This window comes from Phocoena phocoena, chromosome 17 (assembly GCF_963924675.1).
Source record: "Phocoena phocoena chromosome 17, mPhoPho1.1, whole genome shotgun sequence".
Taxonomy (NCBI): Eukaryota; Metazoa; Chordata; class Mammalia; order Artiodactyla; family Phocoenidae; genus Phocoena; species Phocoena phocoena.
Genome location: NC_089235.1, coordinates 36294199 through 36312311, shown reverse-complemented (window position 1 = coordinate 36312311; position 18113 = coordinate 36294199). Strand labels below are relative to the sequence as shown.

The following is an 18113-nucleotide window of genomic DNA, read 5'->3' as shown; positions in this document are numbered from 1 at the left end:
AAGGGATCGATCCAAGAAGAAGATATAACAATTGTAAATATTTATGCACCCAACATAGGAGCACCTCAATACATAAGGCAAATACTAACAGCCATAAAAGGGGAAATCGACAGTAACACATTCATAGTAGGGGACTTAAACACCCCACTTTCATCCATGGACAGATCATCCAAAATGAAAATAAATAAGGAAACACAAGCTTTAAATGACACATTAAACAAGATGGACTTAACTGATATTTATAGGACACTCCATCCAAAAACAACAGAATACACATTTTTCTCAAGTGCTCGTGGAACATTCTCCAGGATAGATCATATCTTGGGTCACAAATCAAGCCTTGGTAAATTTAAGAAAATTGAAATTGTATCAAGTATCTTTTCTGACCACAACGCCATGGGACTAGATATCAATTACAGGAAAAGATCTGTAAAAAATACAAACACATGGAGGCTAAACAATACACTACTTAATAATGAAGTGATCACTGAAGAAATCAAAGAGGAAATTAAAAAATGCCTAGAAACATATGACAATGCAGACACAATGACCCAAAACCTATGGGATGCAGCAAAAGCTGTTCTAAGGGGAAAGTTTATAGCAATACAAGCCCACCTTAAGAAACAGGAAACATCTCAAATAAACAACCTAACCTTGCATCTCAAGCAATAGAGAAAGAAGAACAAAAAAAAAAAAAAAAAAAAAAAAAAACCCCAAAGCTAGCAGAAGGAAAGAAGTCATAAAAATCAGATCAGAAATAAATGAAAAAGAAATGGAGGAAACAATAACAAAGGTCAATAAAACTAAAAGCTGGTTCTTTGAGAAGATAAACAAAATAGATAAACCACTAGCAAGACTCATCAAGAAAAAAAGGGAGAAGACTCAAATCAATAGAATTAGAAATGAAAAAGGAGAGGTTAAAACTGACACCACAGAAATAAAAGGATCATGAGAGATTACTACAAGCAACTCTATGCCAATAAAATGGACAATCTGGAAGAAATGGACAAATTCTTAGAAATGCACAATCTGCCAAGACTGAATCAGGAAGAAATAGAAAATATGAACAGACCAATCACAAGCACTGAAATTGAAACTGTGGTGATTAAAAATCTTCCAACAAACAAAAGCCCAGGACCAGATGGCTTCACAGGCGAATTCTATCAAACATTTAGAGAAAAGCTAACACCTATCCTTCTCAAACTCTTCCAAAATATAGCAGAGGGAGGAACACTCCCAAATGCCTTCTACGAGACCACCATCACCTTGATACCAAAACCAGACAAGGCTGCCACAAAGAAAGAGAACTACAGGCCAATATCACTGATGAACATAGATGCAAAAATCCTCAACAAAATACTAGCAAACAGAATCCAACAGCACATTAAAACAATCATAGACCATGATCAAGTGGGGTTTATTCCAGGAATGCAAGGATTCTTCAATATACGTAAATCTATCAATGTGATAAACCATATTAACAAACTGAAAGAGAAAAACCATATGATCATCTCAATAGATGCAGAGAAAGCTTTTGACAAAATTCAACACCCATTTATGATAAAAACCCTGCAGAAAGTAGGCATAGAGGGAACTTTCCTCAACATAATAAAGGCCATATATGACAAGCCCACAGCAAACATCATCCTCAATGGTGAAAAACTGAAAGCATTTCCACTAAGATCAGGAACAAGACAAGGTTGCCCACTCTCACCACTCTTATTCAACATAGTTTTGGAAGTTTTAGCCACAGCAATCAGAGAAGAAAAGGAAATAAAAGGAATCCAAATCGGAAAAGAAGAAGTAAAGCTGTCACTCTTTGCAGATGACATGATACTATACATAGAGAATTCTAAAGATGCTACCAGAAAACTACTAGAGCTAATCAATGAATTTGGTAAAGTAGCAGGATACAAAATTAATGCACAGAAATCTCTGGCATTCCTATATACTAAAGATGAAAAATCTGAAAGTGAAATCAAGAAAACACTCCCATTTACCATTGCAACAAAAAGAATGAAATATCTAGGAATAAACCTACCTAAGGAGACAAAAGACCTGTATGCAGAAAATTATAAGACACTGATGAAAGAAATTAAAGATGATACAAATAGATGGAGAGATATACCATGTTCTTGGATTGGAAGAATCAACATTGTGAAAATGACTCTACTACACAAAGCAATCTATAGATTCAATGCAATTCCTACCAAACTACCACTGGCATTTTTCACAGAACTAGAACAAAAAATTTCACAATTTGTATGGAAAGACCCCGAATAGCCAAAGCAATCTTGAGAACGAAAAAAGGAGCTGGAGAAATCAGGCTCCCTGACTTCAGAATATACTACAAAGCTACAGTAATCAAGACAGTATGGTACTGGCATAAAAACAGAAAGATAGATCAATGGAACAGGATAGAAAGCCCAGAGATAAACCCACGCACATATGGACACCTTATCTTTGATAAATGTGGCAGGAATGTACAGTGGACAAAGGACAGCCTCTTCAATAAGTGGTGCTGGGAAAACTGGAGAGGTACATATAAAAGTATGAGATTAGATCACTCCCTAACACCATACACAAAAATAAGCTCAAAATGGATTAAAGACCTAAATGTAAGGTCAGAAACTATCAAACTCTTAGAGGAAAACATAGGAAGAACACTCTATGACATAAATCACAGCAAGATCCTTTCTGACCCACCTCCTAGAGTAATGGAAATAAAAACAAAAATAAACAAATGGGACCTAATGAAATTTAAAAGATTTTGCACAGCAAAGGAAACCATAAACAAGACCAAAAGAGAACCCTCAGAATGGGAGAAAATATTTGCAAATGAAGCAACCGACAAAGGATTAATCTCCAAAATTTACAAGCAGCTCATGCAGCTCAATAACAAAAAAACAAACAACCCAATCCAAAAATGGGCAGAAGACCTAAATAGACATTTCTCCAAAGAAGATATACAGACTGCCAACAAACACATGAAAGAATGCTCAACATCATTAATGATTAGAAAAATGCAAATCAAAACTACAATGAGATATCATCTCACACCAGTCAGAATGGCCATCATCAAAAAATCTAGAAACAATAAATGCTGGAGAGGGTGTGGAGAAAAGAGAACACTCTTGCACTGTTGGTGGGAATGTGAATTGGTACAGCCACTATGGAGAACAGTATGGAGGTTCCTTAAAAAACTACAAATAGAACTACCATATGACCCAGCAATCCCACTACTGGGCATATACCCTGAGAAAACCATAATTCAAAAAGAGTCATGTACCAAAATGTTCATTGCAGCTCTATTTACAATAGCCCGGAGATGGAAACAACCTAAGTGCCCATCATTTGATGAATGGATAAAGAAGATGTGGCACATATATACAATGGAATATTACTCAGCCATAAAAAGAAACGAAATTGAGCTATTTGTAATGAGATGGATAGACCTAGAGTGTGTCATACAGAGTGAAGTAAGTCAGAAAGAAAAAGACAAATACCGTATGCTAACACATATATATGGAATTTAAGGGAAAAAATTGTCATGAAGAACCTAGGGGTAAGGCAGGAATAAAGATGCAGACCTACTGGAGAATGGACTTTAGATTATGGGGAGGGCGAAGGGTGAGCTGTGACAGGGCGAGAGAGAGTCATGGATATATACACACTAACAAACGTAATAAGGTAGATAGCTAGTGGGAAGCAGCCGCATGGCACAGGGATATTGGCTCGGTGCTTTGTGACAGCCTAGAGGGGTGGGATAGGGAGGGTGGGAGGGAGGGAGACGCAAGAGGGAAGACATATGGGAACATATGTATATGTATAACTGATTCACTTTGTTATAAAGCAGAAACTAACACACCATTGTAAAGCAATTATACCCCAATAAAGATGTTAAAAAAAAAAAAATGTAGACTGGTGCAGGACCAGATTTGGCTCCTCTCTGCTAAGAGAACAAGTTTACTTAGAATCCTGCTTTTGATAACGTATTGTGCGAACTATCTTGCCCTTAATTGAGTTGTATTTGTTCTTAAATATTCTATCTGACCAAATGCTTTTTAAGAAAAAGCTTTTTGGTATTTTGGATGAATTTCCTATCAAATTTTAATTAAAGTTCTTTTGACTTCAGCTAGCTTTGGGATGCTTCAGAGGGCCCCAGAGAGCCTTCCTTATTGCATAGGCTTCACCTGTCGTGGAGCGTTGATTGGGATTTTCCCTTTTGAACTAGCCTTGGTCATTCATTCAGCTTTATCTTCGATGGGGCATTGGTTGGGTTTCTTCCCTTTTGGACTGATGGGGTATTGGTTCGGAATCTTCCTTTTTTGTGGCTGAGGAACTGTGACCCCGAGAGACTGATTTGATAACAGGACTCGTGTGTGACAGCACCAGGGTATACTTCCCTACTGCATTGGTTTTGCCTGCAGCGAAGCGTTCATTGGGATTTTCTTCCTTTTTGGGGGTCTAGGGAACTGTGACCCTAAGGCACCTCAGAGGAAAATAAATATTATATATATATATATATACATATATATATATATATATATATTAAACTGACTAGAAGTGGTTGGTATGCTAAATTACATGGAAAGCATTGTCAAATGAGCAATAAGCCTCCTCAGATTATATGGTATGAATAAATGTTATTAAAATAGATTTTCTAAAAATTATACAAAGTTTCTGAAATTTGCATATGTTCTGGTATAATACTATACTTTTAGTTGTTATCTTAAAATGCTGTATGTCACAACAACTTGGATAAGCTTCTTTGCCAAGAAGAATTCTGATCACATCTTTATCCTTGCCATTTTAAGACTTTTGTCATTCATAGGCAGCTTAGGTGATGATTTGCAAAACTGCTACATCTTCAAGAAGGCTCATAAAAAGGAACATTTTTTTAACAAATATGTTTCTGATAGCCTTTAGATAATACCACTAGACTGAGTAACAAATGACAAATCTGGATGAACTGATTACTTCATCCAGATCAACAGGAATTAATTACATGGGACTGAATGAACTGATGAATATGATTTATAACTATATGACTTTGGGAAATATACTAGCCTTAACCTTTGTTTCCAGAAAAACATTTTCTCTTATATTATGACCTACAACAAGTTGATGAAGTATACCCTTGTAAACAAAGATGAAACATTTATCTTTTCTCTCTACCTGATCCTGCCTGAATTTGGCTTCTCCAGCTGGCTCTCCTGTGGTCTTGATGGTTTATTGTAACTGGATTACAACCAGTTATACTAAGCACTGTTTTTGCTTATTCTTTGTTTCCAAATTGTTTATGCTTTGTGTCTTCCTGCTGCACTATGACTTTGTCAATGTTACTACCTGCATTACTTATATCCTGTCTATTTTATAAGATTGCTGTCTCTTACAGTGTGTAATCAGGCCTCCAACAAAATTGATGATGGCTAAACATCCTGAGGAAATAGATCACATTTATGACTCTTATAGAATAATTGTAATAGTATGATTCTAAGTATGGGAAGAAGCAATAAAGGAAAACATTTCTTGGATCACAATAGACTAGAAAGACAGAGGATTCAGAGAATCTTTAATTATCAACAGGGCCTAATCCAGAAATTAGCCCCTGGAGTGGCATATCAACAAGAATTTTTACCTGATCTGGGATGAGCCTCCCAGTGCTGTGGGACAAAATTTGGTCATGAAATGTCTCCCAAATACTGGTCAAATTCCAGACCAAGAGGAAGATCTGAGAAATTGAATATTTCCATTAGTCTGCCATCTTCTCAGATGCCAATCTTTCTGAATAAAGTCGCTATTCCTTGCCTCAACACCTCCTCTCCCAATTTATTGGCCTGTCGTCCGGTGAGCAGAGCAAGCTTGGACTTGGTAAAAGTATCAGCAAAATTGACTAGTTTTATAATTATCAGATACTTTCATTTTTCATTAATTCTTTTTTTTGTGTGTGTGTGGTACGCGGACATCTCACTGCTGTGGCCTCTCCAGTTGTGGAACATAGGCTCCGGACGTGCAGGCTCAGCGGCCATGGCTCACGGGCCCAGCCGCTCCGCGGCATGTGGGATCTTCCCAGACCGGGTCACGAACCCATGTCCCCTGCATTGGCAGGTGGACTCTCAACAACTGCGCCACCAGGGAAGCCCCATCATTTTTCATTAATTCTTTCCACACATAGTTATTGAACACCTACTATGTGTTAAGTCTTGGGCTGGACACTGAGGATATGGTGAACCAAAGCAGACATGGGCTGTCTAGGAGCTGAAGTCAAGAGCAGAAGGCAGACATCAATCATATAATCACACTGATGAACACTTAATGTTCAACAGAGCTAAAGTCTCTGAAGAAAAGAACACAGTTGACCCAAAAGTGTCAGTGAGATCTGAAGGATGGGAGGAGTTAACTTAGAGGAGGCAGCCACAGAGACAAAAGGAACAGACACTGGAGCCCACGAGGAAGGAGGAGCTGTGACTGGTGAGCTGAGACTGAGGTGGAGAAGAGTCCAAGATGAGGCTGTAGGGGGAAGCACTCAGTTTTGGTAACATAAAGGTCTGAATTCTCAGACCTATGTAAAACCTTTTATGGGCTCTAGGAGGAAGTAACAAGATCATATTTGTATTTTAAAAGATATCCTTCTACAGAAATACTAATAGTGTTTCTGAACAAGAAAGAGTCAGTTGGTGAAATAATTGGCAAATGCAAGGTGGTTCCCACTGCAACTTTGATTGGCTATTATTAGTCTAAAAGTGGAAGGGTTTTAATTCTTCTAGATTAACTTACTGGGTATAAGTCTAGTACCTAGGAGAGACAGAGCTATTTAAGGGATTACATTGTGAAGTATTGTCACATAGAAAACTGGTTTCACAGCCTATTTAGAACAAAACTTTTAAGACTTGGCTTACTCAGGGCCTTCTTCAAATCATGTCGGTTATCTCCATGTAAACTTAATAGTTGTAATGCCAAAGTGACTACCATGGGAAAGCATCCTCGATTTGGGTATGCACAGTAAATCAGATTCCTTCTCTGTGCAATTTAATGGGAATTGTTGAGCAGATTAGCGACAATCTCAACAAGCAGATCAGCATGAAAATACTGTGCTGCTAAGCTTTGTTTCCCTGAACTAGTGTTTTGTTAGGTACCTTTTGTTTCTTCTGAAGTCTGATGAATAGAATACCATGCAGAAATGATGAGAGGAAATCTAACACACTCATCCTTGTAAGAAACTAGGTGGAAACCACTATAGAATCCTAGAATTTTATAGATAGAAGAGTCTCCAGAGTAAGGAATGATACTTGAGTACACTATGTATTAAACATTCAAATTTAGGTTACAAGTATGTGAGAGTTTGCAAAAATGTTTATGCCAATACACATGATAAACTTATGCTTTAAATCATAAACTGTGTAAAAATCAAATTGTCATGTAAAACAATGTTGAATGAGAATTACACATCTTTGATGATGAGTTGTGGTAATATGTCAAATTATTATAGATTCAGAATTTGTTGCTGCTTCCCCTCTGCTCCATGGTACGTTCATCAAATTTTATTCGTTAATTTTACGCAATATTTTAACGTTCATTTACCCATCTTTCTCTGGCCACTTGCCCCCAATGTCAAGAACCATATCCTTTTCAAATTTACTCTTCTACAACCCCTGAAAAGGACTTAATATAAGGTATACTCCTAATAAATGTTTAAATTATCACATAAAATGTTTTATAAATTCTCATTCAACTCCAATTTAAAATAAGTGTGAATTGTTTTATAATGGTTAGCTGTTAATGTTAATTTATTAAATTAACATATACATGAATTTTCTTGTATAGAACAGTATTTAAGAATGCAAGATTTGGAGTAGATCTATCTGGGTTCAAATCCCAGCTCTGCCACTTACAAGCTCTGTGACTTGGATAAGTTAGTTTAACCCTCTTTTCCTCAACTTTCTCATGTGGAATCCTAGCATAATAATTACATCTCCTTCATAGAGGTACCTAAGAGATTAAATGAGTTCATTTATATAAAGTGTATGACATGCATATAACTTGATATATGCTTCCACCAACACCACCATCATCATCATCATCACAGAAACATCTTTATTACTACCATCGACATCTTATCAGTACCAAGCATAATAACTAGTATATAAAAGGTTCTCAAATGTCAAATTGATTTGAGTTCCTAAAAATACATAATTGTTTCTTTAAACCGAAATGTGCACAGACATCGTATTATTCATTTACATACATGTACATCTCTATAGACAGGAATGTCATTGTCAAGGACTGATTTTTCATACAGTTGTTTTCATTTTATTTAAAGGAAGTGAACAAAATTTTAAAATTTCAAATTGACTGGTTAGATTAGCAAAAAGTACAATCAGAGACACCACTAGAGGGAGCATTTGTTCAAAGATTGACAACAATAAAGCTGCCATTAATACAGGATTTTTTTGTCTGCTTGTTGAATCATTCAGTTTCTCAAGGATCTTTCCTAAGAAAGAGAAGAGATAGAATTCCTTGATACTAGTTTTAAGAAATTGAAGACGTAAAAATATTCTCAGGATTTTAGAGAGAAGCTCATTCTTCCCACTCTCCAAGGAGAGTAAAGGCCCATCATTTCTTTTGTCCCTGCTGAAAATAAAGTTACCTGTGTCTTTGCTCCCGTGCTATATAGGACAGCGGTCCTTCCCATTGCAGCAGCACTTGGTATGCAGAAGAAAAATGAAGGAATCACATTGCTGAGGCCATGGGCCAAAAGTTCCTACAGGAATGATAATAGGAGAATATATCATTTCCTAATCACAATCAACTTTTAGAGACCACAGGTAAAACTTGTCATGGAATGAGACTTATTCTGTATTCTATTTATGTTCTCTCCACTGGTCGTAATTTAACCATTATTTTAAGAATAGCTAACATTTATTGAGTGCTTACAATGAGCCAGAAACTGTTCTAAGCACTTCATTGTTTCATCCTTATAACAATAACAACCTTATAGGGAAGTACAAGGTATTTATTGTATCGGTTGCCAATTTCTCCTCTTTCAGGTCATTAGAATCAAGGTTTTGTTCCCACCACTTCACCAATGACCTCCACAGTGCTAAATCCAATGGTTAATTCCTATCCTACCTGACCTAAAATTAGCATTTGACACAGTCACTCACTTCCTCCTCCTTAAAGGCTCCTTCTAGGACCTCTCACCCTCCTGGTTTTCTCCTACCTCCCTGGCCATCACTTCTCAGTCTCCTTTGTGGTTCCTTCTCATCTAACCAATCACAGATATTGGACCACTTCCCTCTCTAATCTTAGCTACCCAAATACACGTTGACAGCCCCCAAATTTATATCTCCAGCCTAGACCACTCTTCTGAATTTCAGACTGACATAGCCAACCTGCCACTCAGCATTTTCATTTGGATGGTTAACAGGTATCTCAAACTTACCTAATCAGGCTATGCTCTATAGATTCCCACCCTGGTTCTCCCACATCCTTCCCTGTCTCAAGCTCCAGTTGCTTGGGCCAAAAGCTTTAGAGATAGTCTTGACTACCCCTTTTCCCAGATAGTGTCCACATCCAATGAAGAATTTGTCTCTTTCTCATCTCCTTCACTGCTACATCCTGGTCCAAGTCATCAAGTGTCATTTGGATTATTGCAAAAGCCTCCTAATGTTTTTCTGCTTCTGCTGTTGCCAGTAAATAATACAGACAAAAATCCCTGCCCTCACAGACTGGAGTTCTAGTGAGGGAATGCTGACAATAAACAAGATGAATATGGAAAGTAAAGCAGAGAAGGGAGTGGAAATTTTTGGAATTTAGGATTTTAGCTTACCAAGGAAGGACTCCCTGAGAAGGGAACATTTGAATAAAGGAGGCATGCAGCTACCTGAGGGTACAAAATTCCTGGAAACGGGGACAGCAAGTACAAATGTCCTGAGCTAGAAACATGACTAGTGAACTCAAGGAAAAACAAGGCAGTAAGTGTGGCTAGAACTATAAAAGAAATATGAGATCATAGAGGAAAAGTGATGGTGGCAAGGTCAGGTATGGCCTTGTAAGCCTTGGTAATAGGCTTTTAATCTGAGTACTATGGGAAGTCACTGGGAGGTTTTGAGATGAGGAAAGACAATGTTTGCATTATGTACCATTGTATCCCTTGTTCCTAGGCCAGTACCTGGTAAATAGTAGGGTTCAATACACATCTGTTGAATGAATAAATCTGCTTTTTTTACAGATGACAAAACTGGGGCACAGAAACAATTTCAGAGTGAGATTTAGATATAGGTACTTTGGCATTCTAACCACTATTCCATAGCTATCTCTGCAGGCCTGTGCAGAAATGTAGGGCCACAGGGCTTGAGACAAGACACTAGCAGAAGTAGATTCAAAAACATGCTCAATAAAATCTTCATCCTTTGGTATTCTAAGAATAGACCCTTGCAACCTTTAGTTTTTTACTAAGAAGAGTAATATTAGTGTTCTTTGTATTTTGAAATCCAAAATTTTTAAGTCAGCATGAAATGGTAAATATATTTAGATTCTCTCCTAAAACCAAATCATCAAGATGCCCCTCTCAAAAACAGAGTGTACCATAACCAATCCACGAAAGTCAGATTTTCACCTTTCTATGAATGACTTAGATATTTTCTTTTGTTTTCTTCTACCCATTTGTGTTATGCACTTAGGAAAGTTGTATTTTTCATAAGTTCAACATTTTCAGGATCTGGGAGTACACCGTACAGTGATACAATAGCTATGGAGAGGTGTGGAGAGGGGTTGGTGCGTACTCCACCTGGTTGTCATCAACTGAATATTTGAATTTTTTGGCAGATCCTTGAGCAAGAGCCAGTGAGGCCACATAGCCTACAAGTGCCACTCCAAAAGCTTCAGTGATTACTGCAGAGAGGATGTTCATTGGGGGAGCTCTAGGTGGAGGAATTCTGTTGAAAGAAAGACCATATTGAACTCATCAACTTTCATGTTATTTCTGTAAAGCTTGCAGTGAATTCAACTATGGCAATGACTCTGAAGTTTACATAGAATACATGAAATATCCCTGAGGAAACCAAGCAATCTTACCCTTAGAAGCCTTTTGTTTTCAACATTATTTAGCAGAAAAGCAAAATCACAAAGAACACCACAAGGACAGCTCCATGCGTCTAACTGGCATTCACTCCCAGAGAATTCAGGTTATAGCACAGAAAATTTGACTCAACAAAAATTTCCTGTATCAGAACAAAAGCAAATCTGGAGCATTCTTTCATTGAATCTTCCTAAACTTTTATTTGGCTGGCATTAGAAACTGTATTTCCTGCCTTGAATACTGCAGTGCTGTATGCAAACATTAGTTTACTGTGAGCTACGATTCTTGAGCTAATCCTTAAATTTTCCATTGAGTTTATAATCTTAATTATGTTTTTTAACATGATTCTTTCACAGTACACTTAACTATTGTTAAAAAAGAGACAACAGGCCCACAATGGAGTCACTTGTGCTAAGCCCCATTTAAGCAAACTAAGAATTTAAGCAAACTACCTAATTTAACTGCAGTTTCAGCCTTTCCCAGGAATGTAACCTTAGCCAGTCAATCTAGAATTACTTGGTCAGCACTGCCAAGGTAATTTGCCCTTCTGTCCCACATAGGAAAGTGACCTTGCCTGAAAGAATCCACTCTTTGCTAGAAACTTCCTTTTCCTGCCCTTCCCCTTCTCACTATAAAAGCCTTTCATTTTGTACAGCTCTTCAGGGCTCCTTTCGATTTGCTAGATGGGTTGCTGCTCAATTAAGGAATTGTTGAACAAAGTCAATAAGACCTCTAAATGTACTCAGTTGAATTTTGTTTTTTGACTCTATGTATCACATGTTAAGAAAAATATCTATAAAGTGTCCAGTTACACTCTGTTGCAAAATACAGGACCACGGTTAGCTGTTTCTCAGTTTTAAAGAACTGTTTAAAATATTTCTTCCAAGTAATACACAGTCATTGTCTTTTGGAAAATCACTTGAGCCCAGTGTCATTGTTTATTTATCCCTGATGATGCTTTGTGACACTTACTTCCCCTCTTTAAAAAAAACCCTCTGGGGCAAAAGTAGAAGAAAAAGGTAAAATAATTCATGCTGATTTAATACTGAGCATGTAAATTGAATGCTCAGCACTTTCATATTAGCAGTTTTATTTAATTCTCCCCACAATCTCCAGACCAAGTACCACTAATGCAATGTATAGAGGAGAAAACATTTTGAGAAATGTATCTAAATCACAAAATGAATTTAACCTCAGCTCCATTTCTTATCAATGCCATGTTTTTCCTATGATTCTTTAAGATGGGTCTGGAAAGGTTACTCAAAATAAAGAAGAATTAGACTGGATGGAGGAGAGGCATAATTTTTTTTACCCACTCCCTCAAATTTATCCCCAAGTCAAATTGATTTGTACCATTACAAGCCCTAAGATATATGATACATAAAAGTGCTACCATTTCAAACTATAAGAACTTTTGTTTCATATAAAATTGAGCTTGCCTAATTATTAGTAATGATAAACTAAGCTAGAGAAAAAAACAATAAACTAAATTTGAAGGTGAAAAGTAGAGAACCCTTTAGAAAACACAAGTTGATTCCAATAATCACTATTAGCCTATATCTTTAGCATAAAGGCTAAAGACAGGATTTTTTTAAATTATCTTTTTAATCTCTGAGAATTTTTCTACTGTCCCTCCATTTTAATGTAGTTAGAAGCCAAACTTTGGGACTGGAAAATAAAAATATAGAAGACTCAGCAACTCTAACTTTGTCCCAAATTTATAAATATTTGTGTATAGTACAGCCCATTAAAAGAGACATCCCCTTTCTCCCCTAAGATGACTTTATTTTCTTTCAGGCTGTATTTGGAACAACATTTTGTCTTTTTAGGGTGAACACTTCTTCTTCTTGTTAATCTTCCTCTTAGTGTCCTGAGGAAGGCTTTAAGACAGGTGGGAAACATGCCCTCGTCTCCACTTCCACCCTCTCTTTCACGATTGTACACCACTCATGCCTATAGGTTTGCTATTTCAGATGATGCTTGTGTATTTTTACTATGTTTTAAGTGAAATAAAAATAGTCATAGGAATATGTGAGTGGAATAGAGAAGACTATATCCTAGAGCATGACTCTAATTTGGAAATTCAATGTCTTGCTTTCTTTTTCAAATAATATTCATGTAATTTCCAAATCTTTTACCTGAAGCAATGCTGTATAAAATAGTTATCAACTTCCTAAGTAATTGATAAGCAGTCTAAGAAGTTATTTTTTTCTTTATTGTGAACTGTTTGTTTCTATCATTGTAAAATAGAAATTAATTGGAATTTTGTCCCATAGAGAGCCTTTGAAAGAAATGAAATTCATACCCACCTACCTCCAGTTGCTTCCTCCATCAAAAAACAAATTAAAGAAAGAAAGAAAAAAAAGAAGAAAGACAGAAGGAAAGAAAGAAAGAAAGAAAGAAAGAAAGAAAGAAAGAAAGAAAGAAAGAAAGAAAGAAAAAGAAAGAAAGAAAGGAAAAGAAAGAAAGAAAAAAAAAAGATTACATTACCCTTTTGGAATATGACCAACTACTTCTAATCCATATGTGTTTTCCATATTGGTACAATAACAAGTAAATGATGCAGCAATAATCTGTGTAGTTCCATTTGAAAAAAGAAAAAGAAAATTATTCCTGGCTTCTCAAACATCTTAAAACTATTTTTAAAAGTAAACATTGTTCATGTGCCCCATGATTTTCTCGAGTAATATAGCAGTGGCACAGATTTTTAAACACTAAGAAGAATTTTAAAAATCAAAACATCCCTCTGGGATATGATAGCACTTAATTTGCAGTCTCAAAAATTAAATGGCATTATAATAATACAACTTTTCTTATATCCTTCCCAATTGTGTCTGATTCTGAAGGGGAGCAGAACACAGACTATAGGAGTGTGTGTGTGCATGCGTGCATGCTTGTGTATGTACGGATACCACAATCCAACCTAAATACTTGTCTCTTGTAATATGAAGGGATGCTTTATAACACAGAACATTTTCCCTCCATTGCAGCAACCACCTAAGAGTTTAAGATGTTGCATCAATATTCCTAATGTAGGTTAGTAATCAATTATGATTTACAGTCTCCTTGAATAATTTTGAATTTTGAATTTTGCTATTTCTTGAAGTAAAATATCCTAGTTAATAATGTGTCGAACTTGATACTTTTGAAATTACCTCCCTGTAGTCTCAGGTGCCTGACCCTCTGTTATATGATATAATGATATATAATAAGTGAAACCAAGTGTTTGCAAATATCCATGATCACTTTTAAAATGTATATTCAGAATTCTATTCAGCATTTGTTTTTACCAGCCATGCCACTTAATGTTTTCCATCCATTTTCACATTCTTTTTTCATTCTTCTGATAATTTAATAGGTGCTGTAAATTTCACATGGTTATCATATCAGTTTGGTATAACTATTTATATACTACACTTTTTTGTTTAAAAGAGACACACTAATTACCTATTTAAAGTACAAATTTACCATATACATGGTCAGAAAAAAGATATAACAAAATCACACTAGCAAAATAAGGAATATCTAACAATGCCCAATAATATTATTTTGTAGGGATTTTTCCTGTGTATTTCTGTTCTCTGTGATGATACTTAACTGAATTTATAGAAGTTTTTAAAACATCGAATAGACTTAAAAAGCAAAAGAGCCTTGAGGATATTTTTTAAAGGCAGCAAAACTCTACAGGTTATACTTTAAACTTTATAGATATTGTGCTATAATTGTATTTTCTACAGAATATAGTAGTAGTTAAAAGTTCAGGCTATTAGGTTGGAATCAGAAGTATTAATGTATTCAAAAATTTCTAAGCCAATTAATAAATTTTAATTGCTAATAATTTTCATGAAATATTTATATCAAGTCAGAAAATATTGTGAGCTGTAAAAGAAAATACACCATAGCCACAAGATGCTGGATCCTTATTGAAAATGGAAGAATACATGGTGTTTAATACACAGAAATTAAGTAATCTAAGTCATTAACTTGGTCTTTCAGACAGTGCTTTAGAGGGTTCTAATCTGGTCATCCTCCTACTGTAGCTCTCCCCATAAAATGGGAGTTTTGTGGGGGCAAAGGGAGGTACCCAACTCAAACCTGGACTCCTCTTTCTGGACCACACCCTGAATCATCAGGAATCTATAATTTCCTGCCTACATGGCTCCAAGTCTACTTCCAGAATACCTTCCCCAGGTCTATCCTTCCAGTGTAGCCCAAGGAAAGGCCAAGGGACAGTTGTAGTGCAAGGGTATCCACATTTATACTTATGAATTCCACTGTATATGGGATAGAGCTGAAGTAGGAAGAGAAGAGGCAGGCCAAGGGCCTGGCTTTCCCCTTGCTGCCACATTCTAGCAGAACCCAAAGGATTAGGAGAATTCTCTATTTTAACCTGACTTTCAAGGTAATCACTAAGGTTTTTTAGTCAAGATAGGAAAATAGAACCTATTTTATTTAACATTTTGATCTATAACTCAAGTATTTGGGCCTGCATTATTATTTTTGCCTTAGGTCTTAACACATATTAGGGGCAACACTGTATAAGGAGTACCTTTTATTTTTTGTAAGGATAATTCTTACAATTTTTGTATTGAATGAACAACTGTCTTATTCAGTGTTTTATTCAGTATTGAATAAAAAGAGTTAAGAGTCTTCTTCCCCAAGGTTAATTTCAATTTCTGGTTTCATGAAACATATAATTAAGCTTCCCAGGATATAATAAGCATTCCTTAATACCTATAGGACTTTGGAATAAAATATGTTTCACAGTTGTCTCCATGAAAACTACTAATAACCACAGTACCCTCCACTTGTCTGGCTTATTTGAAATACACACACATATATAAGCACACACACATTATATAGATTACATATGTTATATGTATCTCTACAAATTATACAAGGCCTAATTATGGAGAGAAGCCATCCATCTTAGTTATGCAGAAAAAATGTCATATCCTTCAGAGACAGTTGCCAATGTGCTAGCCTTATACTATACCATTTCAACAGTATGAAGGGATATTTCAATAGGTGAAATTATTTAGACACCACTTGTCAAATACATGTATATAACTCAAAGACCATTAAAAAACTAAAGCCAATTAATAATAAGTAAGTTAGTAGACTGTGGTTGGCTTAACATTTCAATGTAATGCTTTGTTTAGTTAAGAGTTCCCATTAGAGGCACTTAAAATTTCAAAATGTAGTTTTTAATGCCATAAGTCTTAGGAGCAAAGTAAGATTTGTTGCTTTGCCAAGTACAACAACAACAAAAACATCTTAGAGAATCAGCCCTGGCTAGTGAAAATCATGAGTATCCTTTAATAAAGCAAAATTGGGTCAATAAAAACAGTGTCAATAAATTTATCAATCATTAATGGACCTTTGTCAGTTGATAATATTTCTATGCATCATACCATACAAATAATATATCAATAGGATGTGGTATCACTTCTTGTTGCTTTAGGAGAATCATGCCAGAGATATTTTGGGTCTCATCCTTAGAAATGTCTCCTTATTTAAAATCTTAAGCTACATGTTTTCTTATTTACCTAAAAATTTACAAGCATCTGTGAAAATTGAAAACGCGTGTGCCTCCTTTTTAAAATTATTGACTCAACATATTTCCTGTCTTTACATCAATGTATAGCCACTCAAATTAGCCCTGCTTTAATGAGAGACAGGATTAGCTGTGGCTTACTTTAGACAATAATGTGAGCCTCTGCAGGTTACCCACAGCAACTGCAAACATTGCAGGGCAGAATGCTAAATGTTGATTCATACTTACCAAGACTAAGTCAATAGGAAGAACAATTTTAATTTTCCTTTTAAATTGTTCATTCAGCTCTTTAACCAGAACAAGCACCACGATGCTCAGCAAGGATAAAAGCAGTGCTTCCAGTCGCACAGACTTGATGTTTTCAAAGACATATGCATAGATCTACAGTAATGAGGAAAAATACAAACAAAATTCAGGATCACCCACAATATATCAAAACTAAAATCTGGCCCCCAAATGACCTCAGTGATGTTTTGCAAAAATAGCTGAAGGTGGGTGAAAGGTGAAAGGTGGGTCATAGAAGGGTAGTCAGTGCTGATATAGAGCAAGCTATAATTCATTTGCATGTAGAAAATTACTTTGCCCTTGATTCTTCCACCAAACTCAGTGTTTGTTCCTTCCTACATAAGGACTCTACTACACTTCCAGCTCCTCCCCAGACACTTATAGGCAGAGATGCTAAAACTCATTAGCTACATGCAGATTCATCATTAACAGCAAGTGAGGGGACTATAGGCTCCCTTGAACCCCACCACTCTTCTTCAAACCTCAGAATCAAAATACACACATACTTTAAATATCAATGGATATATCTGGAAGCTAATAGCTCTGTGTAAGGAGATATTTGTGTTAATCTGTATCTTCCACATTTTCTCTTACAAAGATGTATGACTTGTATAATTTTAAGGTTTCACATAGGCCTTAAATGCTTACCTTCAAAATGTCTCAACTCCTCCTTTTCTTCAAATATGTTAAATCTGATTTTTATAAACTCATGTCTATTCATCCACAGCTGATTTATTAAGTCTAGTTTCAAGTGATAAAAAATAGTTTTTACTTTAGCATACAGACAATTCTTATAGTAGCCCAACTTGTTGGTGTTCTTTGCCCTCTCTTTTTAGTATCTCAAAGATAATTTGACCACAACTAAAAATATTGGATTAAAATACTATATAGACAACATATCAAAAGAATTTATATAGACTATGTTCCTCAGCGTCTCCTAAAATTCTGCTCAGTAGGTTTCCTCATTGAACCCATCTGATCCAAGGATCAGGAACACACCTGGTGTAAATGAGGTACATCAGGCTATCTAACATGGATTCTATATATTGAATATTATCATTAACACTGTAACTCTTTCAAACAAACAAAGAAAATATACTCGGTTAACATGGAGCCTTGTTGGGTGAACGGAATCGGGGTAATGTAGAATCCAGAATCTCCTTTGTCCACACAGTTAGAAAAAATTGA

At 35.9% G+C, this 18113-nt stretch overlaps 1 protein-coding gene across 1 annotated transcript in view; it reads right to left on the bottom strand.

The window, feature by feature from the left end:
* Positions 1–18113, bottom strand: part of SLC26A7 (solute carrier family 26 member 7) — a 202424-nt gene that overhangs the window by 68468 nt on the left and 115843 nt on the right. The window contains exons 5-8 of the mRNA XM_065895196.1: positions 16869–17021; positions 13574–13656; positions 10793–10940; positions 8651–8764 (exon numbers count right to left, since the gene is read on the bottom strand). Coding sequence (XP_065751268.1) covers positions 8651–8764; positions 10793–10940; positions 13574–13656; positions 16869–17021 — 498 coding nt within the window. The remainder of the gene's footprint in view (positions 1–8650; positions 8765–10792; positions 10941–13573; positions 13657–16868; positions 17022–18113) is intronic.